Source organism: Eublepharis macularius, chromosome 8, assembly GCF_028583425.1.
Source record: "Eublepharis macularius isolate TG4126 chromosome 8, MPM_Emac_v1.0, whole genome shotgun sequence".
In the NCBI taxonomy this organism is placed as follows: Eukaryota; Metazoa; Chordata; class Lepidosauria; order Squamata; family Eublepharidae; genus Eublepharis; species Eublepharis macularius.
In genome coordinates this window covers 131,427,487-131,454,802 of record NC_072797.1, presented here as the reverse complement: position 1 = coordinate 131,454,802, position 27,316 = coordinate 131,427,487, and the positions used below count along the sequence as shown (strand labels likewise).

The 27,316-nt window shown below is 44.4% G+C and overlaps 1 protein-coding gene across 2 annotated transcripts in view; it reads right to left on the bottom strand.

Annotated features, from left to right (window-relative positions):
* Nucleotides 1-9,351: 9,351 nt before the first annotated feature.
* KCMF1 (potassium channel modulatory factor 1) overlaps nt 9,352-27,316 on the bottom strand; it is a 72,352-nt gene continuing 54,387 nt past the window's right edge. For both annotated transcript variants that reach the window (XM_054986199.1, XM_054986198.1), the window contains exons 3-7: nt 21,382-21,521; nt 15,855-15,956; nt 14,215-14,389; nt 13,108-13,390; nt 9,352-9,984 (exon numbers count right to left, since the gene is read on the bottom strand). In XM_054986199.1, the coding sequence (XP_054842174.1) occupies nt 9,723-9,984; nt 13,108-13,390; nt 14,215-14,389; nt 15,855-15,956; nt 21,382-21,521 (962 nt within the window). In that variant the 3' untranslated portion in view covers nt 9,352-9,722. The remainder of the gene's footprint in view (nt 9,985-13,107; nt 13,391-14,214; nt 14,390-15,854; nt 15,957-21,381; nt 21,522-27,316) is intronic.

Genomic DNA, 27,316 nt, shown 5'->3' with positions numbered 1-27,316 from the left:
ACCACTAGGTGGAGTAGAGGAATGTGAGATTATTCTTGTGACCTCTAATAGGCTGGTGGTGTTAGCAATTCAAAAGGTTTGTTTCCAAGCATCAGTAGCATAAAGCAACTACAATTCCTGAGATTCCCAAGCATGTTTTCAACATACCACTTACTGCGTGTTATGAAGAAGACTTCATTTTTGCAATATCAGCTTGTTTGACTGTCCTAAACTAGGTGTTGACCAGTTACCAAAATTACTGTTTGTGACAATGCCAGTGATATGTTCCTGTAAAAGAATGAATTCCTAAAATGTGTTAATTTGCCTCCCTCTCCCTTATTTTTCGCCTATGAATCCTTATCCTGTAACTGCCAGATCGCCCTGGTAGTGGTTTTAATATACATACATGTATATAGACAACCAAGGTAATAAACCTAAGTATAAACTGTCTTTATTTTTTTTCTCAGTTCAAAGACAATAATGCTTCCAAGGATAAAGAACCCGTGTACAGTTGTTAAACAAGTTGTAAATAAAGGCTTATATAAAATCTGTGTTGCTTTTTCAAATGTAACTTCTCACGTGTAACTTCTTCTTCTTCCAGTGAGCTTAGGGTAGGGATGTGTGATTTGGTAGATCCAGTTTAAAAATATACCCCAAAATGTCTTTTCAGGTATACATCTGGTTGGTTCTGCTGGGATTCCCTGGTTTGACATTGGTTCTGTTGGATTTTGTTAGTTCTGTTTGCATTGGCAGACTTGGCCAGTGTGGCTGTCCTTGTGTGTTTGGCTAAGGCTCTTTTTTAGGTCTGTATCTTTGGCCTGGAGAAAGCATTGGATAATGGCCTTCCCACAGGAAATACTGTAAAGTGGTCCATAGAACTGGACCCCCTGGCCCAATTGACTTGAAACTTGGAAGGTCTTTAGTGAACAGAAAGGGCTCTGGGCTCCCTGCAATTTTGGTGTAGTTGGTTTAAAAAAATGGCCCCCTCCAACCCCCCTGGAAAACTGCTCCACAGGGAATAATGTACCCGAATACAGAACTCCAACTAAAACCTGCATCTAATTACTATTGGGAGTGGTAATTACTAATTGCTAATCGGGAATGCCAAATATATAGATACTTGAATTTGAAAAATACTTTTTTTTTTCTAAAGTGCACATCCCCTAGTTCAGGGTGGCTTGAGTGAAGTCTGGCCCCTTGTGTCTCAAGAACGTCCTTCGGGGAGAGAGGCATAGCTGTGGCTGAGTGGCAGAGGGCCTGCTTGGCCTGCAGAAGGTCCCGCTTAATCCCCGGCATCTGCAGCAGATGATGGGAAAGACCTTCCTCTGCCTGAGACCCTGGAGAGCTGCTGCCAGTCCAAGCAGACAACCGGGACGTCGATAAATCAATTGTCTGACTCAGCTTCTTCTTTCAACTTTAAAGGGATGTTCTGGAGGCAGATGTAATTAATGCAAACAACAAGCTGAATCACTTGAAACCTGTTCTGTACAGTGCCTTAAAACAGCCCCATCGACCCCATTACTTGAAGGTTCCTGCGTGCAAGAAGTTTGGGCCACAGGGTGTGGTGTTAAAAAGAGGGTGAGCAGATGGCTGCTGTGCAGAATTCTTTCCAAAGGACAAGCTATAAAGAACATCTCTTCATCTTCGTGGCTTCCGTGCAGTCCCCCTTTGAGACTGCGTATGCACAGGCCAGCCACAAAGAAGATTTCCAGAGCTTTCTAGAAGACTAGAAACGCCCCTCCTCCCTTTGGCACTTTCCCGCCAAAAACATCAGAAGACTAGGTAGGAGGAGGGGGTGCTGTTCCCTCAGGTCTTTTTGCCACCACAGAGAGAGGATCTCTATTGCTGTTCTCCATTTTCTCCTCACTTCATCCTTAAGATTTTAAACCATCAATAGTCATTCTAGTTGAGAATAAAACTACATTTAAAGAAGAAAAGTTTCTGTCTTTTCCGTTTGTCATTATGGCTCTTCAAGATGCTGGGGAAATTCAGCCTGATTAAAGGTACCTGCTCCCTCCCTGGCACCCTAAAGTACCAAGGGCTAAGTCCAGAGGTGCGGCCCATTAGATACTCCCCACAATGTTTAGGTGTCTGCAGGTGGCAGGCAAACTCCCAAGAATTTGCCCCCTCGCCCACTGATCTGCCAGCAATTAGCAGGAGGTGGCAAGCCCCCCGGAGGTCACCTGCCACCAGCAGGCACCCTGGGAACATGTGTGGTACATGCCCTCCTGGGAGCGTGGTGAGGTCACTTCTGGAAGTGACATTGCACCGGCCACAGGAGCATTCCCATGCTTCATTTGGGGCCCAAATCAGCCCCATGCAGAGCATGGGAATGCTCCCATGGCAGCCGGGATGAAGTCACTTCCAGAATTGACATCATCATGCAAGCACCAGGGTAAAATGACCACACAAGCAACATGAGGTAAGTGCCAGGTCCCCCTCTCTCCAGCGGGAGGGTATAGGGGACCCATCCACCCTCACCATGGCTCTTCTTCAAGGCTGTGGCTTTGTGTCAGCCTGACTACTTCCCTGGCTGCCCCGAGTACCAAGGGCTAAGTCCAGAGGTGTAGCCCATCAGAGCCTCCCCACAACGGCTGTCTTCCAAGGCTGTAGCTTCATGCAAGCCTGATTAAAACTAAGTCCAAGTTAAAGGTAAATCCGGAGGTGTGACCTATCAGAGCCTCCTCACAGTGGCTCTTTTTTCGAGGCTGCAGCTGCGTGCCAACCTGATTAAAGGTCGCTGCACCCTCAGTTCCAAGGAGAGAAGGCTGGAAATGTGGCCTGACGGAGCCCTCAGTTCCAAGGCTCTTTCCCAGAGGCTTTGGCTGCCTGGTTAAAGGCCCCTCCCTCCTTGGCTGTGTCGGCTCTGAGCGGAGGCACCTGGAGGTGTGACTTAAATATGCTTGCCTGACCCAAGGAATCCCTCCTCCCCCCAATGCAATGTCCTACTGAAAAATGTACATTGGGGGGGGGCATCTAAAGCATATTTTGAAATGAGCACAATTCTTTGGAGGTGAATCATTACAATAGCTGTAGCCTGCTTAAGTGTTGTTCGTGCCTAAATGAAACTTCGTAGATAGTGTTCCAGTGTAAACCATCATTCCTGGAATGATCAACTGGAAATTGGTTTGGGTCAGATACTGATTTTATTATTTACATATTTTCTGTCCCATCACAGCCTCCAGGGTGGCTAATAAAAACAAAGCAGGAATTAAAACCAAACTTAAACTACATAATGTAAAAACAGCAACTGAAACATAGGGCAGGAAAGGGGGGGGGGTCACTGAGGAAACTCCAGCCAAAATTAATAAAATGTCTTCACGTGCAGGCATGAGACAGTGATAAAGCTGGACAGACAAATATCTCTTGCAAGGGAGTTCCCTAATTTTGGTGCCATGACCAGAAAAGCCCCTCTTGGGTTGCTCCCTGCCTAATCTTGGAAGGTGGGGGCATCCAAAGCAAGGCCTCGGAAGGTAGTCCTAGTGGTCAGGTAGGTTCATAAGGGACTAGGCAGTCCCTTCAGGTATGATGGTTCCAAGCCAGATAGGTTCAACACCAGCATCTTGAATTGGGCCGGGAAACAAATTGGGAGCCATTTGTATGAGCCAAGACTCGAGTGCTGTGTCTATGGATCCACTCCAGTCACTATCCTGCCTGCAGCATCCTGCACCGACTGAAGTTTCAAAATGCTTTTTCAAGGGCAGCCCCATGTAGAGGCCTTTGCAGTAATCTAACCTGGATGTAACCAGGGCATGCACCAGAGTGGCCAGATCTTGTCTGCTCAGGATTGGCCACAGCTGGCAAACTAGTCAAAGCTGGTGAAAAGTACTACTTGTCAAGGGCCACCTGCTTCTCCAGCAGTGATCATGGAGCTACAGACCTGTTTCTTCAACTGAAGATATGTTGCCATGGCACTACATGAATATATAATTTGGAGTGACTCAAAGCTTGCTTTGGAGATGTTCAAAATCAGAAGCAGTCAACCAAGTTCAGTCTTTGACCTTATTATGAACTAAGAAGAGCAGTTATTTGATGCGGTTCACTAGATGATCAGAAAACCTAACATTTGAATTTAGTATGTATTTACGACACAGCACAGTCTCATGCTCCACTTTTTAAAGGTGTATTTCTTAATGGTTTATGGAGTGAGGAGATACAGGAATTCAATACAAGTTATGTCCTTCCAGTAACTACAGAAGGGAGAAAATCTGCTACAGGAGAAAACTTACTCCAGAAGGAAGAGAACGGGATACAGAAATGGTTTTTCTTATCTGGCAAAACTCCCTCTACCACCCCAAAACACACAGACGCACCACTGGCTGAAGATGATAGTGAAAGTATTCTGTCCCAGGACAAGTGTTTCCTAATTACATTATACTTAATTGTCCTCCCTGGATTAGTTCTCAAAAGTTTCCCTTTTATGTCAAGTACTTTTGTAGACCAGTTCGGAGGAGGAAAGCCAACCAGCCATCAAAAGGACCAAAGTGTACTTTAATTTCAACCAATACAGTAAAACCTAACATCCCAGTCTTGGCCTGATCACTTAGGCTGCTTAACCAGCCGTAGGGGCAGCAAACCATGGGCTAAGAGCCTAAGCCTTATCACACTTGAGTCCCTTTCAAGGCTTTTTTATGCCTGCATATAGAACAAACGCGGCTGCTGCTAACTTGCAGCCAGCAAGATCCTGCTCCGCTTCTGCCCTCTGCCAGTGATGAGTGGAGAAAGGTTTGAGTTTGTGGACAGATGAATTTTCATGAACCTGGTGGTGTCGATGCTAGTTTTAGCGGTCAAGTTATTCTTTATATACATCCTGCATTCAAAAGCACCCAACAGAGTTAATTCCTAACTTGAGGCTGCCCTAAACAAATTTCAGATCATGGCGGATAAGCATGATTATGCTTTAGACTTGCCTTTGCGTGTTTTATTTTGTCTTTTAACTATCATCCTTTCTAAAAAATGATGTGGGGAACTAGACAGGGAAAGTACAATCTGGTACAAGGTAGTCATACCTAAACCGTGATGAAAGCAAATCAACTGGGATTTAGTTGTGAATAACTTGAGATTGGTGATTTTGAATGAGAGGTAGTCATTATCACTGCGTTTTCCTGGATTATGCCCATGCCTTTTCAAAGGAAGCTTGAAAACAGGGATTTACTTGTCCGGTTGATTGACTGGCATACGTGAAGAAGGTGCCTGTTTTCTAATTCCAAGATGACAAAAGGAGCCACACTCAAGAGAACAGGGAAGGACTGGATGATGGCAAAAGACTTAAGTGAGCATCAGGAGTCAAGGTGATATGGAAATACGCACACAGCCTGTTCTTAATGACGATGTTGTACTCTTCTTGAAGTATCATGCACGTAATTTGAAGATACTTCTGGATTCTTCATGGACCATAGACAACTAATGGAAGCAGCATGATTTTAGCAGCTCAGGTTTGTTAGCCAACTGTGGCAATCTCTGATCTAACACACTTAACATCCAGTCTAGACTACTACAACACAGTCTACATGGGAGTGTCTTTGAAGACTGTTTTAGAAACTTCAGATAATACAAAAGGCAGTGTTTATAAAGCCAGTGTTATATCAACATCACTAGCTCCCAGTTTCTTTGGATGCCTTAACTGAAAGTAGTTTTTGACCTTTAAAGGCCTTACTCAATTGGACCCCAAATACATGTAGGTCTGTAGCTACCGCTACAAACTTGTGTTCTAGGTCAGCAGAAATGTCATGCTGGGGGACCTTCCCTTTCAAGGTTGCAATAGGCAAGGATTGAACTCCCCAAGGCAACTGTTAACCTGGTGCTATCCTTATAGGCATTTTTACATCATTTCTAGGCCTTTCTCACAGAGATTTTACAGCTGTGCCTGGGCTTTCTACATTACTATTGGTTATTTTATCCACCACATTGACCATTCATTTATTTGGGTCACCAGAATTTCTTTTTGACTGGAAGTCTTCATCCTAGGGAGCATGACTTTGTCTCCCACAGCAAGCAAAGAAAGCAAAAAAGTCACTTCGTAGGTGGAAATCCTATCTGCAAGAAAGCTTCAGTGGATCAAAGCCTGGAGCTGGGAGTGGTGGACACGGTGCTGGTGCTTTTACTTGACCAACCAGTTCCAGGAGGCAATGCTGGGGGATTGCTGCCCAGCTCAATGGCATTTTTGCAAAGAGGTCCCGCAGAGTTCCCGTATTTTCCCCATGCTATTTAGCGTGTGTGTGAGAAACTGCTGGGAGAGGTTATTTGGAACGAGGTGCCGCCAATAGGCAGGTGACACGCAGCTCTATTTCTCAACAGCTGGGCCAAGTGGCTCTGTGGAAGTCCTGAACTGGCTCCTGGAGAAGGTAATAGGATGGATGAGGGCCAATGGAGAAGCTGCTCAGAGACTACACAGCCAGACTGTCCTGGAGGAGGCTGCACGGTTAGTCATTTGGGGATGCTGCTGGATCCTGGCCGGAGGCCCATGTTCATGGCATATAGTGCCTTGTATCAGCTCCAACTGTTCCCCGGTGAGATCAGACCACAGTGACCCATGATCTTATTACGTCTATGTTACATTACTGTAATGCACTCTTATTTGGGGGTCTTTGAAAATGGTTCAGAAACTTCAGTTGGTCCAAAGTGTAGCAGCCAGGCTATTGTCAAGGGTTTGTTTTGGAGACTGTACCACCCCTTTGCTGAAAGATCTGCGCTGGATGCTCGCCTCTTTCTGGGCACAATGTAAAGTCCTGGTTCTTATGTTTAGGCCAGAGTACCTGAACATCTCCTCCCATGCTATCCAGCCCACCAGTAAAGATCTGCCTCTCGAGCTCTGCTCTCTCTGCCCTGCCTTCAGGGGTGAGGCGAGTAGTGGCCAGACACAGAGCTTTTTCAGTGGTGGCATCTCCCCCGACGGTCACCAGGCACTTGCGCTACTTTCTTTTAGACGCCAAGTTTTACATAGGCTTTTTATCTTAACTTTTTAATGGAGTGTTTTATGGGTAGCTACACTTACACTGCGTAAGTTCTAAAGCTTGTCTCTTAATTGTAGTTTTTAATTATAAGCTGCCTTGAGCTGTGAACAGGCAGCATAAAAATAATATAAATAAATAAAAGGAAGCCTCCAAATGTACCAAAGTAACCAAGAACATTTTCTAGTGGAGGATGAAACTTGGTTTCAAGCTTAAGGGAAAACTTCAACTTCAAAACACCAACTCCAATCCTAAATCCAGAGGAGTTGTGTTAGTCTGTAATTGCAAAATAGTAAGGAGTCCAGTAGCACCTTTAAGACTAACCAACTTTATTGTAGCATAAGCTTTCGAGAACCACCTCTCTTCATCAGATGCATCTGACAAAGAGAGCTGTGGTTCTCGAAAGCTGCTGCTACAATAAAGTTGGTTAGTCTTAAAGGTGCTACTTGGACTCTTTACTATTTTGCAATCCTAAAGACATTCAGTCACCAGTTTCACCACTAGGCTTTTGTTTCTGAGTGGCCTTCAGGAATAATAGGAGGCTTTACCACAGCGGAGTCTGAAGGCATATTGTACCAAACACTGCACTCCAGTAATTTCACAGAGAGCCGGTTGCTGGCAGTTGAGGAGGCCTAGCTACTTTGTGGAGACAAGTAACTGATGGGCCTGTAACAAGCCAGTTTCAGCCCGTTCAAGGGAGCTCTACATCTCATGCAGCTGTTTCGGCCGTTGCTCAATTCAAGCACGCCATCCTCTGCCCGCACAAGTCTCAGCAAGCGCCTCAAGACCAGTGCTTAGGACTGCAGCCCCCATTTTTAAAGCCCGTGTCGGGGCTTGGACATGATCGGCCAAGAACTTCCCCAGTGGAAGTCCCTGTAAAGCATCACTGGGAGAGAAAGCCTGGAATCAGTTTGTCTGGGTAACACACCAACACCAAAGAAAGATCAACTGAACAACAGTCTTGAAAATGCTTTATTGAACTGTGTGTCTTATTGTAATGTGCAGATGTGTTTGAAAAGACTACAGCTTGAAAACTGGTTTTGAAAATCCTCAACAATAAAAAAAATTCCCTATCAGGTTAAACTCCCAAGGTAACCAGAGGGCTGGTGTAAAATCCCCTCCCTCCTAAGAACATTGTTGCAGAGACTAAAATTAAAACAAGTCTAGGACTGTATTTTATATAGAAATAACTGGAGTTAGAAACAAAAACCTGTCGGGTCGGGTTTTTGCCATTTTAGATGAGCCCACTCTTCAAGTCTGTAATTTTATTCTAAGATGCTTGTAATGTGGTGGAAATGGGAGGGTACAGAGGAAGAAGAGGGGTGAAGAGAGTGGGAGAGGCAGAGAGAAGAAACATGATTATGGTCTCAGCCTAGTTTAGGTTTATCAGAAGCTGTGTGCAATTTTGTCTTTATAGTCTAACTTTACATTCCCTCCCCCCCCTCCCCAAAAAACCAACCCCCCGTCTTTGCCTTGGGGCTATTATGAAAGTCTATGCACAAAAACACTGTACATTTTTATACATACAGGATTAATAATATAGGCATGTAGGTGGCATGATTTGATTAAAAGGCTTTTTAAAAAAAACTCTATGCCAGAAAAAAAATCAACCAGGAAGAAATAATAAATAAAAAGGTGCTAGAGTTAGCATTAAGAATGCAGTTGTAATATATTGACAAAAGTTTGGGAAGTTGCCTCCCTCATGCTCTCCAGATACTGACAGTCTCTGCAAACTAGGAAGCAAATACATAAATAACTCAAAAACATATGGTTGAGACTGTGAAGGCTTTAAAACTAAAACATAAGTTAGGTTAAACTTTTGCTTTCGTTTGTTTTTTAAGACAATGAATAAATGAATCATCTACACCTGAATAAAAACATGTTTAACAGTTTGAATTTTGTTTCTGCTTAACAACCACAAAGAAGAGGGGGGAACCCTTAAACAAAAATGAACAAGTATTTTGATTCAGGGGCACACAAAAGCCCCAACCGTGCCAGGAAGTTTTGGCAGCGGCCTTACTTTTGTGCTCCCCGAGATGCAAACAAAGCAGGCTGAAACTCCACGTGGATGCGTGATGGTCAAAGAAAGTAACACAAGTGTCACACACCGAGCAAAATGCCACGCTCTGGAAAACGACAAGCCATGTCCCAGTGCAGAGCTTGCGCCATGTGCCAATACAGCACATTCAGAATGGAGATTCCAACAGGCATTATTCAAAAGCTACTCGATGGCCACACGCTGCTAAGTGAGCACGGACTGACTGGTGCTGTAGCCTTTGAATAATGGGAATGCTTTTTTAAGGGCGGGGGGAGGGAAGGGAAGTTATTTTATAGTTTTACTCCTTGTATTTAAATTTTCGTTTTAAATGACAAGGTCACTAAAACTCATGCACGCTGCAAAAAACCTCATGCAGTAAAGGTAAACCATCCAAGCAGTTTTTATTCATTAATATTCATAAATACACACAGCAGCTTCATTAGAGATTTCATTTTTTTTCCTCTTCAGTTTGAATGTGGAGTATTAGGAGAGCCTTTTTGCATGTCAAAAGTACAGGGCACAGAGGAGTCTCCCTCTGCGCTGCAAACCTACATTTACCTGCTAGAAGTAAAAATTATTTTTAAGTGGAAATGATTATCATATATATCTTTTTTTCTCTCTTCCTTTGAATGTACACAATGTAACAAGAGTGACAGACCTGAAATTACAATCACCAAAACAAACCCAAGATAGTTGTCGTCCACTTTCATTGGCAAATACAGCACAGAGGACATTGTCTGCGAAGTGGGATGTCATCAAAGAGGAGGTGGAGGAGGCTCGTTTCCTTTATTACTCTCTTTTAAATTTAGGTTTTCTAAAGCAACATCTAAAGGCATAATATCTACACAGCCCATAGCACCAAAATCGGCAACCTCCCCGCGCTCGTCCTCATCAGAGGAGGAGCTTTCTTCCCGCATCAAAGTGGACAGTAGGAGCTCTTGGACAAACAGGCTGCGATCGGCCCGCTCGCTCTCCATTGACTGACGCTCGGCTTCCGACATCTTGGGGTCGTTCAACCTACGGAAGGAGAGGATACGAGCGTATAAATTGCTGAAAACTCTGCTCGACAAGAACCGTCGACTGCAGGGCTTTTTAAAAAATCCAGATGTAAAACCCCAGAGCGTGTTTAGGAGTTCAGAAATCTTAACACAGGGTTTCAGAGAATGCCTGCATTCAGCAGTACCCAAGATTTGGCACTTCTAAATATCTGATCTTATACCTCCAGGCCTGAGATACAGTAGAAAGACAGATGCATCAACACACAGGTGCTTCCCTGAAAGTGTCCTCTGTCTCATCAAACTGTCACAGCTCTTCCAGAGCTCTCTTAGCCCCACCCACCTCAGAGTGTGATTGCTGCAGGGATAACAACAACATACTTTGTAAACTGCTCTGAGAGGGTGTTAAGTTGTCCTGAAGGGGGGTATATAAATTGAATGTTGTTTTTTAATGCTTCTTCCATGTCCACCCCCTCAATCCAGTGCCACAACATTCTCCGTTTACCAACATCACACTGCTTCAGTAAATATTCATATGGAGATACCTGAGTATCGCTGATTTACTTCTACCTTTTACATCACCTGAAACTGGGACTTTTTTTCTGCGAAAAGAGTTGGTAGAACTCAGTGGTGGAACTCAAGACCGCACAATGACATCACTTTGGGTCAGCTGGAACAAGGGGGGAGTTTTTTAAAGTTTAAATTGCCCTCGGCGAAAATGGTCACATGGCCAGTGGCCCTGCCCCCTGATCTCCAGACAGAGGGGAGTTTAGATTGCCCTCCACGCCACTGGAGCGGCGCGGAGGGCAATCTAAACTCCCCTCTGTCTGGAGATCAGGGGGCGGAGCCACCGGCCATGTGACCATTTTTAAGAGGTGCCGGAACTCCGTTCCACTGCATTCCTGCTGAAAAAAAGCCCTGCCTGAAACTATCCATTAAGTGAAAACTATCCAACTACTTGCTGCCTTAATTCTTTTTGTGTAAGGAGAAACACCTCCAAGAGGCAAGGTGTACCAGGAGTCTCCAATATGGTGCAAACTAACACTTTTCCTGGTGCCCAAGTGTTTTAAGAATGTGGGTGGGGCCAGGTAGGGGTTTTGCCCAGCAAGACTTCTGACTGGAGAGCTGATTGGCTGTGTAGATTTTAAAACTGTTGCTTCATCAGCAGCTGCCACCACAGCGCAAGGATCTTCACTGTCTGGCTGAAGGTAAGTTGCAGCAGCCATTGAACGGCAGAACCTGCCTCCTGCAGCAACCATTTTGGGGCTGCACCTACTCCACTGTGTCAGAATTCCCAAGGAGCCTGCAGGAACAGAAAGGTTTGGGACTCTGAGATACACCGTCACTTCGGGCCCTGGGATGTTTGTGAGAAAGGCAGATATAGGTAAATATTTTAAATAAAGTAAACTGAAGTGGAAGTATGATTGACCATTTTGGAGCAAACCACTTTTTCACTTATTCCTTGATCGTGAAACCTTTTTACAAAAAGCCAGTCATCTAGATCAGTATTCTCCCTCAAGCAGCGTCCTTTTCCTGTTAGAATCGTTTTCAACGGAAGAAGAACAGTAAATGGAGATTCCTAGGATGGAGCTGTGTTATCTCAAGTCTTTAATAGGTCCTTTGTATTATTGTTCCATCTTTTCCACTGGTACACTGTGTAGATTGCACCTCACCCCTCTGAGGATGTCACAGAGTTATACAGATGGAAATGATCATTTTATGTGAAATTGTCCTGCTGTTATAAAGAATTTTGCATACAAATAATCACTGAAAAACTGTTGAAGTTAAATGACTGAAGTTAGTTTTGGGTCAATATGAGCTACTTTTTAAAGGTTACTTAGACAAGAGTTTTCCAGGAAATGATTGATTTTGCATCCTCAGTCACAGCTCAACGTAGATGACGTACGCCGACTTCTCTCAGTATATGAAAAGCTTGCAAAGCCAGGGGAAGTGGAAAAAATGACTGCTCACTGGGATACGGTTTAAGACTCTTTTAAAATCAGGTATTGCATTCTGCTCAGCATTTGTATTTTGCCAGGATTTTGGAAGAAAATTCTGCATTTGTAACAGTGTATTTCATAAAATATCCATGAAGGACTTGACTTGGTATGATATATTTTGATTAAAAATCTTTCACATTCCCAAGACATTTGAATTTTTTGGCAAGCCCCCACCCCCCAAAAAAGAAGTGCAATCAGAAGTATCTTTTTAAAAAAGATTGTCAGTTTCCTTTAAAAAAAAAACCACTCTATTTACAGATAGCTGAAAATTATTTTTCCCTGACTTCCTAACTCAAAAACTCTTGCAACTCTTCCGAAATCCAAGCTCTAGGTTTTGAATTACCCTTCCAAGTCACTTTTAAACGCTAATTCAAGTTCCTCGATCCCTCCCCTCTCTTTGAAATGTAAATAGGGAACAGAGAAAGGATGTTATCTATGTACACAACCACCACCATCATCCACGCCTGTACCAGTGGTACTTGCTCAGGAGCTACATGTGGCTCTTTGACCTGCCACCTATGGCTCTTGTAGGCACTGTTCCCCAATGTGGCACCTGCCCCATGTTTTGGGAAAGTGGGTAAGGGCCTTGCCCAGTATGGCTTGTGATTGGCAGGGGTTTCCCAACTTGAAACACAACCACTGGAAGAACAGTTAAGCTGAGAGCCTCCCTGAGGTGCATCACGGGAGGTGGTGGGCTCTCCTTCTTTGGAGGTTTTTAAGCAGAGGCTCGATGGCCATCTGACAGCAATGCTGGTTCTGTGAACCTGGGCAGATCTTGAGGGGGAGGGCAGGAAGGGTTGCATCAGTGCTTAGTTCTCGTGGCCCCTTCTTACATGCCCAGGGTAATGCTGATCACCATCCCGCCCCAAGTGAGTTCGGCTATCCTGATGGTGTTTTGCCATTTTCTGGGCATGGAGCAGGGGCCACTGGGGGTGTGAGGGGGAGGCAGTTGTGAATTTCCTGCACTGTGCAAGGGGTTGGACTAGATGACCCTGGAGGTCCCTTCCAACCCTATGATTCTGTGATTCTCTTAAGGATGGAAGTAAATGTGGCCCTCTGCAAGCTGTGGAGAGAACACCAGGGGTCTAGAAGGAAACCAGAGCCAAGGACAGCAAAGGTGCCTCCATGTCTCTAGAATGATTTACCTTGTAAGGAGGAACTGAGAGTTCTGGATAGTCTGCTGACTGTTTTCTGTGTTAGATGTGTTGGTTGTTGCTGTAGATTGTGTAATAGTGGTGGTGACGCTGCTAGTGTTGGTGCGCCTTGTTGCGTTGCGTGCAGTCTCCAGTTGTTGCCGTGCTGCCTGTGCATGCTGCCGCTCTAACTGCAATTGCATCTGCAGCTGCTGTAACTGAGACGCAGAAGGGCCAGAGGAATTGAGCTGTCCCCCTGCAGAACGCCTCACACCAGACAACTGAGATAAAAGCTCTGTCAACGAGAAAAAACACACCGTTTTACAGTAATAATGGAATCCGCTCAACACAAGACTGAAGGTTTCCCTCTCATTATCACAGGCAATTCCTGCTAGAATACCACTGCACATATTTTTAATTTGCTGTGACCATGAAACACAGAAAAGGCATTTCCTCGGTCCCTAGTTCTCAGCCTGTAATGACCCAGCTATTATTCAACATAACCTACAACTGATGCTATAACAGTGTCTAAAACAAAAAAGTTAGTGTTTCTAGGGCATCTAAACTGGTTACAGGACTACCTTTCAAGCTAGCAACTCCCTAAAACTCTCTCCAGTCATACAAGTCGAGTAATGCGATTGCAAGCAAATAAAAATATGAACATACGTGCATATTTAAACTGAGAACGAGTGCAATTGAAGTATTTGTGGAAGTGATTCACGCACGCTCCTCTTTTTACTACAAATCACTCAGAGAGCCGGAAAGACAATGGGATACAAGTACAAGCTTTGTTATCTGACACTTTAATGCCAAGGAAATTTGGTTAAATGGGGTGGTTTGTGGGGAGAAGGGACAATGAGATGCAGCGGTTGCTTGAGGACTGAAGGTGCACAGGAAGGCACCTGGAACGTGGTGGGGGCACGGCTACGGGAAAGGGGGGTGAGCCAATGGAAGAATGAAGCCATACAGGAGGCACTCCGGATACGGAGGGTAGGACGCCTCAAAAAACAAAACAAAAACCCAAGACAGGGTCTAACCTCAGGTAACCAGCAACCCCCATTCCCCATGAATGCCGGACAGTAAAGCTTGTGCGGTTCTGTAAGTATTCATAAAGCTTACCAGCTATAGGATCCATGGCTTCCCTATTGCTTGGAGAATACGAACTCTGCGAGGATGAAAATCCACCAGTGGAACTGCTAGTAAAGTGCATGTTTGATCTACGTGCGCGAGGGCCACCCAAACCCCGGCCTGGGTGAAACATTCTACGTACATGCCGAACACCGCTGGATTCATCATAATCAATGAGTTAAGGGGAAAATGGATCATACTGTAGTGTTACTAACCAATGGCACAAGAGTTACTAACAGGGAAAATGTTTATTAAGAATGAAAGTTTAGGATTAGGGGCTAAAATTACTAAAACCAGCAGTCCCCTTGTACTTCTAAGTTACGCAAGAGAGAGAATTCTAGGGCTTAAGGCCGGGCCTGTACATCATATAACCAGCAAGCAAAGATGAGCTTATGACCCCGCTTTATCCTCTTGTTGTATCGCCAGTGGCACAAGAGATGCCCATGGCAGCCACCCTGTTTGTAATATTGCTGGTATCACCCAATCCAGATACCACTAAGTACAGTCTACCACGACTACCACAAAGATCACTAATGGTTAATGGTCCCCTATTTGGTCTGTATGTTTAATGTGTGTCAAAATCTTCTTGTCCAATCCATTGCATTGTGGAAAAAAGCACAATACTTGTAAAAGATTAGCCCTCCTCATTCAGATTATGTCCTGAAAACAGGGCAATGCAAACACATTCAGTAGAACATGCAATCCAGACAACTACAAGTCAACAAAGCCTCAAAGCTACAGGCAGGGCTTTTTTTCAGCTGGAACGGAGTTTCGGCACCTCTTGAAAATGGTCACGTGGCTGGTGGCCCCGCCCCCTGATCTCCAGACAGAGGGGAGTTGGGATTGCCCTCTGTGCTGCTGAGCGGTGCGGAGGGCAATCTCAACTCCCCTCTTTCTGGAGATCAGGGGGCGGGGCCACCAGCCACGTGAACATTTTCTCCGAGGGCAACCCACTGAGTTCCACCACCTCTTTTCCCAGAAAAAAAGCCCTGGCTACAGGCATTTATTTCTGAATGGAAGGAGTGGGTGGGATGCTAGAATAACTAGTATGTGAAGAGAATGGCAAAAATTTTACGGGACTGATGGGGAAATAACAGAGGTGAACATGTGGCAGGCATCCAAATGCAAACAAGGTGCAGAGATAGGCCAGGGCACTAAAAAAGTTATGCAAGTCGCTCCTGTGTATAGGCAAGATGTTGTGTGTGCAGTTTCCTAATTCTGGACTAACAACCATTGTTTGGCGTTGCAGAAAATTTATGGGTTATTACTGGCAAGTCAACTATCAGTAAAGTTCAGCTATGCAAATGGGCTTTCTTATACTGGCTCTTTGTTAATCTTTTGCTCTGAATTTTGATACAGTTTGGCTCTTTAATTATAAAAGGCTGCTGACCTCTGGTTTAGATGGACAATGATAGACCATGCTGTCTGCATAACTTGTCTTTAAAGACAGTAAAATTACTAATATTTTGGTAGCCATTTACTAACTTTTTGCTATCTGCTGAAACCAGAATCACTCAACTCAGACAGTGCTAACAAGCCAGCAGAACCACGTTTTAGAATCAACCTAGGTAACTATTAATATATAAAGCAACAACAATCTTGCTGTTTCTTCTTGGCTTGGGCAAGGATATTAAATCTCTAGGAGCTCTGTGTTCCAGTGTAAGATGAGCTGCAAAGTCATCTGTGACATGATTGGGATCTCCTCCTGGTAATGCTGCACATATTGGACAAATCTGAAACGACAAAGTTAGAAGATCTAGTTGAGTCTTTAGAGAGGGAAAAGTGATTGCTAGAAAATGCCACACAGGAAAACACAAGACGCTAGTCTTTTGTCTGGAATCAGGCTGGGGAAATACCAGCGCTCCTATAACTCTAGCATCTAGGTTCAGATGTTATCTGCACTAGGTAGGAGGGGGGGAAACGAAGCAAGTATTAAATATAAGAGGAACACTCACAATGAATGTTGAGCCACTGCGAAAAGCTGTTTACAAACAGGGAACCCATAAAGACTTGTGAGAGCATCTCATTTCCCCCTGCCCCACTATTACCTTCCCACCTACCAGCCAACTTACCTTTACTTATCTACCCATCCCACATTCTCAATTTTATCTTTACAACAACCCTGCGAGGTAGGTTAGGCTGAGTGTGAGACTGACCCAAGGTCACCCAGTGAGGTTCCATGGCAAAGTTGAGATTTGAAGTGGGGTCTCCCAGATCCCTGGCTTTCATGGGGAGGGGGGCTGCCGTTGAACAGTGGCAAGCAGCTGAGCCCAAGTGAGTCATGGAAGTTGCATAGTGGCAAGTTTCCCAATTGTTGCTGCTTGGTCTGGCCATGGTGAGTCCTCTCTCAAAAGCGAAAACTGCCATGGAAAGTACCCTTCCCCTGCCTTTTAATTGAAGGCTGGCAATAATGTTGTGGTTGCCTAGCAACAGCCACTGAGGGCATTTGTTTCTTAAAGCAACAGGCACTGCTTCTATTATTTTTGTTTGTTTTTAAAAAACACCTTTTTTAAGGATTCAGATTGTTCTGCAAACCTCAGTTTTTCTCAGCTTTGTAGAAAGATGTGTCTTGTAATTCACAACTCCAATATCCAGGTTTATGTATCCACAGATAGGGCCATGATATATTGGTTATCCTATTTTACACTGGCCATAATTTCTCCTATGATCTGATTCAGTTTGGTTATTAAATTTTTCTTTGTACACTTTGCGGCAGGCAATAAAAAAAGGAAAGACATTCAGTATTGACATTATGCAGTGAAGTTGTGCCATTAATACTGTACTTTAGTAAGGCACAAGGAGTCACAGGCATCTGAAACCAATCTGAGAGCCAGTTTGGTGTAGTGGTTAAGAGCGGCAGGACTCTAATCTGGAGAGCCGGGTTTGATTCCCCACACCTCCACTTGGAGCCAGCTGGGTAACCCTGGGTCAGTCACAGCTCTATCAGAGCTCTCTCAGCCCCACCCACCTCACAGGGTGATTGTCGTGAGGATAATAATAACACACTTTGTAAACCACTCTGAGTGGGCATTGTTGTCCTGAAGGGTGGTATATAAATCGAATGTTGTTGTCATCGTCACCGTTGTCATCATCATCATAGGGCAGAGGGGGAAATGAGTATATTAACGTGCTCTAATTTGGAAATGACCATTAGCACTTAGAAAGATCTCATTTTGATGTTATTTTCTGTATCAGTTGGAGAATGTCAAAATCACTGAATTGTTGGTTGCTATCCGGAATGTACATGCTACCATGTACAACTTTAGTTAATGTAACCCTACAACATGCACCTGTAAATAGGTTTCTCATGAGCCTCACGTCTGGTTTACTTACGTAATTATCCAGAGGAGTCAGTTGTGTTAGCCTGTAGTTACAAAATAATAAAGAGTCCAGTGGCACCTCATCTGATGAAGAGAATTGTGGTTCTCGAAAGCTTATGCTACAATAAAGTTGGTTAGTCTTAAAGGTGCTACTGGACTCTTTACTATAACCTATCTATGCAACCTAATAGTACTAAATACATGAGGTGCTATCTGCCAATAACTCGCCTCAAATCCATAAAAAGTGAGCTAGATCCAGTCCAACAAAATAACATTTCCAACAACTGTTGGGTGAAACTGTACTTCTCTCACCACCAAATTATATCCACCAAATTACTAGCAATTGAATACATTATGAAAATAGATATTTACACGTACTTACGAGTCCCAAAGGCTTACATTTTGTTCACAGAAAGAAACATATCCTTACAAATGCATCTAGCACTAGCACTTCTTCCAACTTTACAGGTCAGCATTTCAGTGTCTTTAAGAATGCCCTGACTAACCTCAGACATACTCCAGAATAATGCTGACGTGGATAACCAGGAAACTGTGATGTGACAGAGCGCAGTAGGGTCAAAGGAGTAGGGCTTACTGAAACAGCCTCCTTTTTTCAAGCAGCTGCAATGTTTAAGAACTCCTGGGAAACAGAAACTCCAAACTGCCAAGATATTTCTTCCCAGGGCTTTTTTCTGGGAAAAGAGGCGGTGGAACTCAGTGGGTTGCCCTCGGAGAAAATGGTCACATGGCTGGTGGCCCCGCCCCCTGATCTCCAGACAGAGGGGAGTTGAGATTGCCCTCCGCGCCGCCGAGCGGCACGGAGGGCAATCTCAACTCCCCTCTGTCTGGAGATCAAGGGGCGGGGCCACCGGCCATGTGACCATTTTCAAGAGGTTCCGGAACTCCGTTCCACCACATTCCAGCTGAAAAAAAGCCCTGTTTCTTCCTAGAAACACACCATTCCTCTTACTTGTGCTCAAGTGTGTCTGTACCAAGGACATCTTCCCATCTGCCACTAAATGATGCAAAGGCAACAGCAATATAAACTTTGATATAAAGCCTGGCTGAACAAACGTTTTAACCAACGATCAACAAGGGGTGTGTGTTTTGTGGGCAAATCAGAGGGGCAAGTGCAAAACAGAAGGAAATGGCCTCTCAAATTCCAAGCATTTTTTTTTGGCTTTGCAATATGGTTGCCACAAGTGAAATAAATCCTACATTCCTTGGCGAGGGATATGTATAGACTCGGAGACGCTCATCCCCCTGTCCCTGATGGCTCTCCTGGTCACTCAAGTCCTGAACCAAAATGTTACTCTGTATTAGATAGAACAACGCCTATTCCTTACAGGATCCCCAAATATCTTTATACACTAGGAGAAATCTAGATTAGCATTCTCTCCCAATGTGCTGGCAAAGAGACAGTCATCCAGAGTCATCTTCAAATATGTATCAAACTTCTTTTGGCGCAGGACTTTATCACACCAACTCTGAAATTCTTTCTAACTGTGTTAAGTGTGTGCTGGAACTCCCTGGTTCGAGAGATCAGGCTCCAAACCAGCCTGGGCTTTCCCCATAATGAATCAAACAAGATGCTTATGACACTGCTGTTCCAGAAGATACAGAATGAACTGCATGTGCGACAGAATTCAATGTGCAACCTGGTAGTATTAAGGAAGTTCATACTTTAAAAGCACTTCTCCATTACCGGGCCACACGAATCCAGTTTTTGATCAGTCAAATAACCGCTTACGGAGGGGAAAGTAGTTTTGGTTACCCTTTGGCTAGAAGTCTTCTCGTTTCCAGGCTAGGCATAACACTTCCCTGACTTCCCTGGCCAGGGGAATGACCAGGAATTAGCATGTTAAGAAACAGGCAGAGGTCACCTTTCCAGGGGAAAAGCTGATTATATCTCCTTCCTTTGCCCCAAACAGCCAAGTTCCTTATTTGGTGACCTCTTCGGAATTTCAGTGAGCTGCATCAACTCTGCAAACAATCCTGAAGGCAAAATCAAAGAGAGTCCAGTAGCACCTTTAAGACTAACCAATTTTATTGTAGCATAAGCTTTCGAGAATCACAGTTCTCTTCGTCAGATCAGGCATCTGATGAAGAGAGCTGTGATTCTCGAAAGCTTATGCTACAGTAAAGTTGGTTAGTCTTAAAGGTGCTACTGGACTCTTTTTGATTTTGCTACTACAGACTAACATGGCTAACTCCTCTGCATCTATAATCCTGAAGGCAGTCTGGGGTGCTGCCCTAGTTCTGATCAAAAAGGGTGAGCAAATTCCTAACAAAGGACCACCCCCTTCTCCCAAAAACCAACCACAGCTGCACACACATCTGAATAGGAAAGTTCTAGTCTGACAATGTTCCATATCAATGTAAAGTTAGTTGCCCAGTGGAATCAAACAGAATTTTCATTCTAGCAGTGATCAGTTTAGCACAGAATACCAACAATGGATCTTTCTGACAATCTGTCTAGCTGTGTTAAAAATAAATCCATGCCTACTGAACTACATTTCCAGCACGTTCAAGAACAATTGTGTGTTTATGTACGTGTGTGTATGTATTGCCTTCATTTTGTCAAAAACATAATTATATGGAGATGTTTGATAATACGCAAATTTAGCTGCAGCTAGACAATAAACTCAGCGTTCTTCAATTGGCTGGCAGCCTTGCTCATCAGTTGCACTCAGAGAAAGAGATCTGTGTACATACTTATTACTTTACAACTGAGCTGCCCACAGTCCATCATTCTTATTAGGTAGGTAGGTAAAATTTATTGTATATGGCCCAAGGTTGTTGCAGCAGATAACAAAGGCAATTACTCATTCTTAAGAGGTGTCAATAATGAAAAACTACACTAATTATCACATACACTGGCAACACCAGCACTGCTTTGTATGAATGTCTTGATCTAAGCAAAGGTGAACCACACTCTTGCAGCCCAAGTCTGTTAACAGTGCAATGAAGATCTTACAGTAAACCAAACAAGGTAAAGCCAGAGTCAAGGCAGCCGCTGGAGCGCTTCTCTCCAACCCATAAAATCAATCAAGTCGGGTCTGTCTGTAGCAGCGGAAAAGAGCAGGAGTCCAGCAGCACCCATAAGACGAACAAAATTAGTGGTAGGGGATGAGCTTTCGTGAGCCACAGCTCACTTCTTCGGATCTGAAGAAGTGAGCTGTGGCGCACGAAAGCTCCTACCCTACCATAAATTTTGTTAAGTCTTACAGGTGCTGCTGGACTCTTGCTCTTTTCCATAAAATCAATGGCACTCTTTTCTGACAGCTGGTGGAGAGCACAGCTAAGATGTAAGGTATTAACCAGGCAGTCTGAACGCTACACTTGACCTCAAGAAGGCCATTATTCTCTCAGCCTCAAACCCACACCTGCAATATTTGGCGGCAGTAATGCAGGTCTACCTTATAGGGTTGTTGCAAAGTTGTTGCACACTCTGAATATGCTGAAGTGCTAAATACTAAGCAGGATTGTGTTTTTTTCCTGATGTACCAAAATACAGGCTTTCTTACTATAATGAGCATGGAAAACCTTCCCCAGGGAGTCTTGCACAGTGCTAAAGTCATATCCAGAATGAATGATCTGGAAATTTAAACAGTGACAGGATTTTGATCTTACTTTCTTCATAATGTGTTGATCCTGGCATGGAGAAAAGGTACTTTTTAGAGGGGAAACAAACCGAATAGGATGGTTGATGAGACACAAAGCGGGGAATATTCCTTGAGTAACTACTAACGGTATTAAAATTCTTGTTCAAATATGGTGGACGGAATTGCGACTTTCACATTACGCCTGTTATCGTTCAGAAACGGCTCAGACTTACCACTTCCGTTGATGTTTCTGCATGTTCTGAAGTAACATGTTCTTGAAGAGACGTTTCTGTATAACCCATTTTTCCACAATAAGGACAAGTAAAAGACTGTGGCTGCTCTACAGAAAAAGCTTCTCCACCATAGTACAAATCTGGAAAAATGAAAATATTTGGGTTCATTAAAATTATGGTGTTAAGGTGGGGGAAACACAAACTGAAGAACTTTTAACTGGGACAACAGGACCAAAGAATTACATTCTTATCAGAAAACATACCAATTTTACAATCTACAGCCAGCTTATACAACCTAACTTTTGAACTCACATGGTTACGTGTTTGTGATATTACTTGATGACAAGCCACCCCTCACTGCCAGTCCCGTATCCTACCCAGGGAGAAAAAAGTTAAAGTTTAAGAAAGCATCAAGATGTCTAGCAGCACTGAAGAGCTGAACTTCCATCCTACAAATAATAATCCCAACAATTAAATGCTATAAAATGCCAGTACATTGAGACCTTTCTACACTGCTAGTTCAAAACAGACCAGTTTAGGCAATATTTAAAGGGGACTAGAGAGATTATGATACATCTCTCTCCCCGTCAGAAACGCTGGTCACATCAGATCACTGGATTCATATCACTATGGAGAGTATTCATGTAATCAAAAGTCGATCGGAGGGGGAAATGTGCCACCTAAAACGCAAGTATCTGTTTTCTTCCCTAAGAGCTACTTGATGACTATTTTTACATAGAAAACACGACTCCACTCTTGAAAGTGGGCTCGCTTCTTTTTACTCCTGCACCAGCAGGAATGTGAGTTGCGGACTGAGCCTAAGTGAGGGCCAAGTCCAGCCTCCACAGGCCTAGACTGACCGGGTCCAAGGGCCCAGGCTGGCTCCCTGCAGGAGATCCCACAACAGCAGTTAAGCACTTGTCCTCACCAATGCCAAGCACGGTTAACGTTAAGCCAGAACACCGGACAGCTGCGTAGGCAGCGGAGAAGAGAGTAGCTGCTGTGAGGCTGGTTTCCAATTTGAAAATGCAGGCAGTAGGGAGTGCCACATCTGCGCCAGGCAAGAGTGCCGTCTTCAAATTTTGCAGAATATTTGTCCGGGGAAGTGGGACCCACTCCCCCCGGACTGACCTCCTCCGGCAGCACAAGGAGAGGAGCAGCTGCAGCTGGGAGAGGGGCCCCTGGAGCCAGGGTGGCCCGTGGCATGAGTGGACGTTGGCGAACGGAGCTCTGACAGTGCTGGAGAGGCTTCCCCATTGGCAGCGGCGCTACCCGCTAGCAGCAAGTGTGGCCTGGCCTATGCAGCACCCCCAGACACGGCGCAGGTGGTGCAGGCCAGCCCAAGGTCCAATGCAGGGCTGCTGCCACTGTTAGCAACTGAGGCAGGACCACTGGAAGAAACAACGGCAAGGCGGCCCGAGTGACACTGTGCCTGGTGCAAACCGGCCAGCCCCACCCTGCGGCACGTGCCCCATTGGGTGGCAGAGAAGCAAGATACGGGGGCAGGAGGCCATGAAGGCACCTGATTGGGCCTGCAGCCCTTCAGGTTAGGATGGGGAAAGGGCATGGGCTGGAGCCAGAGGGAGGGGTGGGCATTCTCCCAGGGCATCTCCTATAAAGGTGAGCCACCTGGGCAGGTTGGGAAGGAATTGTGGAGCCTGATGGAGCGGAGGAGAGAGAGAACGAGCAAGCAACTGGCAGTGCAAAGGGGGAGAAAGGGTGCTGTTAACCCCCCTCTTTCCCATTCTGAGGCTTGCCAAAGCCAAGGGGCCAACCTGGAGAACAAGCCCTCCCCCAAGGCTCTGCCGCTGCAGCGGAGCCTGACGATATTCTAAGTGGCTCCTTGAAGCCTGAGAACCAGAAACTCCCACTTAGCGGCAGTAAGTTCAAATACAAGATGCAGAAATGATGGGCAAGAAGAACCGCAACTCTTACTGCTGGGCATCCAGAACGAGCAGAGCTCACATATAATGCCTCTCTTAATCGGAAGTCCTCAACGAAATGCAAACTGCTACAGTTATCAGAACTAGGGCAGCTCTTGAGGAATGTGCTTGCTGCTCACTACGGTTGCAGTACTTAAGCAGCTTTTGATGAAGCCATATAAGTAGCAGCAGTACTGTTTATAACAAGGGCACTAGAAGCAGTTCTTCATGACAGGAAACTTGCATTTCCCCCTACAACATCACTTGTTCGCCCAAAGAAGCATTTTTAGGAAGTCTAAAAGTTACCAATAGATTCAATGAACACAGTTCTCACACTTAAAAAAATAACAATTTCTGCGGGGAAGAGTGGAAGCTTTCAAGCGTGCACCTGGACTTCAGAATCAGTTTTGGTTGTAACTGCTGGCTTTGGAAAGTTCTGGTTTAGCAACCAACAACTATTTCAGAGGCTTGTCCAGGACACCAGTCTGAAATCTCTCTCACCACTGACTGAACCAGGTCTTCTGAAGTTTTTGCATTATGAATGAGGCACCCAGCAATGCCATTGCCGGAACACAAATTCCTGTGAATGCGTGAACACAGGCACTAAAACGTCAATACTTTTTTTAGAATAAATTATTATGATCAAAGAAATCTGCTTCCCTATCAATCCCAGCAGGCTGCTGTGAGCCAATTCGTGCGTGCAGTAGACTCTTCTCTGATGGCACACTTCAAAATATCCCCCTGGTGGTGTGGGGCAGGGATTTCTTGCTTGAAAGCACCTCCAAGTCAAAGTCTCCCTGGATTCTGGAAGTTCTCCCCATTCTAGCTTTGCATGAGCAGGGAGATTCTGCAGTAACGATGCACACACGAGTACACCCTCAGACAAGTAGATAAATTGCTTCAGGATGCCACACTGCTGTTTGTCCAAGGAAGTTTTGCTTGAACTCATGAACCTAGAAAAACCAACAAACCGGGGGTACACAAATCTAGAAATTAATTATATATATTTCCAAAGTGCAAGGTGCAAAAGTGCTATAGTAAATTTAACATGAGTCCGTGAATATCTCTTTGTTGTAAGCGGTGGGAGAACGTGTCGTGTGCCTGTAATTGGATATGCGTCCAGTCTGATTATCTTTATGCCCAGGATGAAGTGAGTCTTTTTTACTCACGAAACGGGTTAATAACAATTTGCCTGCAAACTCCCGTCGGCGTTTTTTCAAGTATTTATTCTATTTCTGGACCGTGAATGAACAACATCTTGCACAGTCTCCCCACCTACCGGCTTCTTTCATTGTATCCAGCATTTGCACTTTAAAGTTTCATATGAATTCTGGACGGTGAAGATTGATGATTTCATGTTCTAAACGGATGGACTTTGTGATTTTGTAATTGTGATGATTTGATGTTCTAAACGGATGGACTTTGCATTTTGTAATTGTATTTATGATGCATGTTAAATTTACTATAGCACTTTTGCACCTTGCACTTTGGAAATATATATATAACTAATTTCTAGATTTGTGTACCCCCGGTTTGTTGGTTTTTCTCGGTTTGGTTCTGGGGCTGCCCATTGTCTCCTTTCCTGAACTCATGAACCTGGCAGCGTCTAGCATTTTTCAGGGTAGACAAAAGAGGGCAAGAGCCCTTTCAGTCAACTGTGCCCCCACCCCCCCCGAGACAGACCCAAACCCATCCCAGGACCGTGTCTTGCAGCAGAACAGAGAGGGAAAATACCTGCGCAATGAATGGGAGACAGCCTGGAAGATTTATAAACACAAAAACTGACAGTCCTCACGTTTTATTTAATACAGTTTTCAAGCTGACACTTTCCCAACTAAGTCTGAAGGAGTTGCTGTCCCGTAAATGTTTTACTAGCTGCCCATACTGCTCCACATTAACTCTTGTGGCTCACTGAAGGCTCAAGAGAAACTCTTTTCTAAACTACCTGGATATGTCGCCTGGAGGAAGTCCCACTCATCAGAAGCAACTGGGTAGTTATTTTCAAGCCTGCGCTATTCCAATTCAGCTCACCTATAAAACGCATATTGCTAAGTTTATCAGGAAATCAAAGGCAGCTTTCTAGCTGCTATAAAAACCCTTTGTGGTGGACAATGCTTTTAGAAAGGACCTGCTTGCTCATAAAAATTAGCAATCAGGACATGATAGGAAAGGGCAGCCGTCTCTGACACAAGCAATCCACAGCCTTGAGTAACTGTGTCCTTAGCTCCACTTCCCCAGAATGCTCAAGACAATCTATGCAGCTCTCCCCTGTCAAAAGCTTCATATATATATATATACTCCCACAATTCTGTAATGCAGATCAGTATTATCCAAACACTATTGTAGGTGGAAGAATCAAGCCGAGAGATAGAGAGCGTGCAGCTTTCCTAAATACACCAAAAGAGGTCAAGTCTGAAGTAAGATTCCAACCTGCAACTTCCAGGACTCACAACTCACACTTTGTGCCATACTAACCCCACTGCATTTTGCAGTTATAGCAACTGCATGGTCAGGGCTCTGTGAAGAAGGTATAATCCATTTCCTATTGTATGATAAAAATACCTCTGCTGAACTTTGGCTATGGGATTTATCCACCAGAAATGTGCCCACTCAAACCCCCAAAGTTGGAACTCTTGGAAACACAACTTTGTTTTAGAAGCACCATGCCAGGCAGAATGGTAATAGCAGTAAGTACATTTCCTCCATATATGCCCATGTGTGCTATAGCTTTCAGCTTTAATATTTCCACTTTCAACTATAAACCTTGAACAATATGTCATCAACATGGAAAGACTGCAACGGGTCTTAATCTAAAGGGTCAAGTCACAGAGCTGGAAAGAACCGTAAAGTAACATTGGTCAGCCGTCTTGCACCACATCCACATATCTCGAACCGATTATTTTTTAAAAACTGGTTGCTTACTTGACACTACTGCTATTTGAGTGGTTATCTGTGCATTGACACTGATGGATCTACACAGAAATCTCTAGAGCTAGAATTTAGGCACAAAAATCCTCTCCCATCAGAGATACAGCACAGGTCCTTCCAAAAACATAAGAGGCTACACCATAGGAAGCTAAAGAAAATGTGGGTAGGAACATGTGAATGCACAGATGACCAGTCAGAGACAACAGTTACATAGCAGGAGGTCCTGGAGGATATCTGTTATCGGTATAAAGATGGTGAATAATCCTAAAGAGAGTGAGGCACTGAAGCTGAAGGATGACACTGGAGAATCTACGGTTTGCCTTTCTGACATTGAAACAATGCTACTGGGGAAGTTTCAATCACTGGATGTGATAACAATGGAATTCTCACAGATATTATTTCGAAGACTGTTTCTGACATTGGTGGAACAGCGGAAAGCCATGTTGCCATTGCCAGGCTGGTGCGAAGCTGCTGAGATGAGAGCAATCGACAACCGGGCAGCAGGCTCTGCCAGTTTCTCAAATACCATCAGGGCTCACAAATGAGAGGCCCAATTTAGATGCGTCTGTTCATAAATTTCTGGCAATGGATGCAGGTATCGTTGCCTTGTTCCCTGAGGTGGAGGAGACAATGATCATGTCTATCCAAAGATGGAATCTTCCAGAAGCCAGCAGCATTTATAGAGTCTTCCGTGCCACAGGTGCCTGAGTGCCACAGCACACTGCAAAGAAGACCGTTACACTATAACTTTGTTCGACTACGATAACCGATCTATTTTTAAATACAAGACAAAACAAGTTTCACAAGAGGACACTCCAAATCGATGCTACAGTCGCAGCAGATGGAAATAATTGAGCACAACCCATTGGGCGTGCACTGTCAACTGGTTCCATCCGTTTGTACCGACGGAGTGTTTCCCGGTATTTTATAGTGGACAAAAAGTCAGGGGGCTCCTGTCCCATTTTAGACCCCTGTTTGATAAAAGAGTTTAGTTTTCAGAAGGTTTAGAACGTTGTCGTTTAAAGACGTTTCACCCGTTATAATAATAATAACAACATTCGATTTATATACTGCCCTTCAGGATG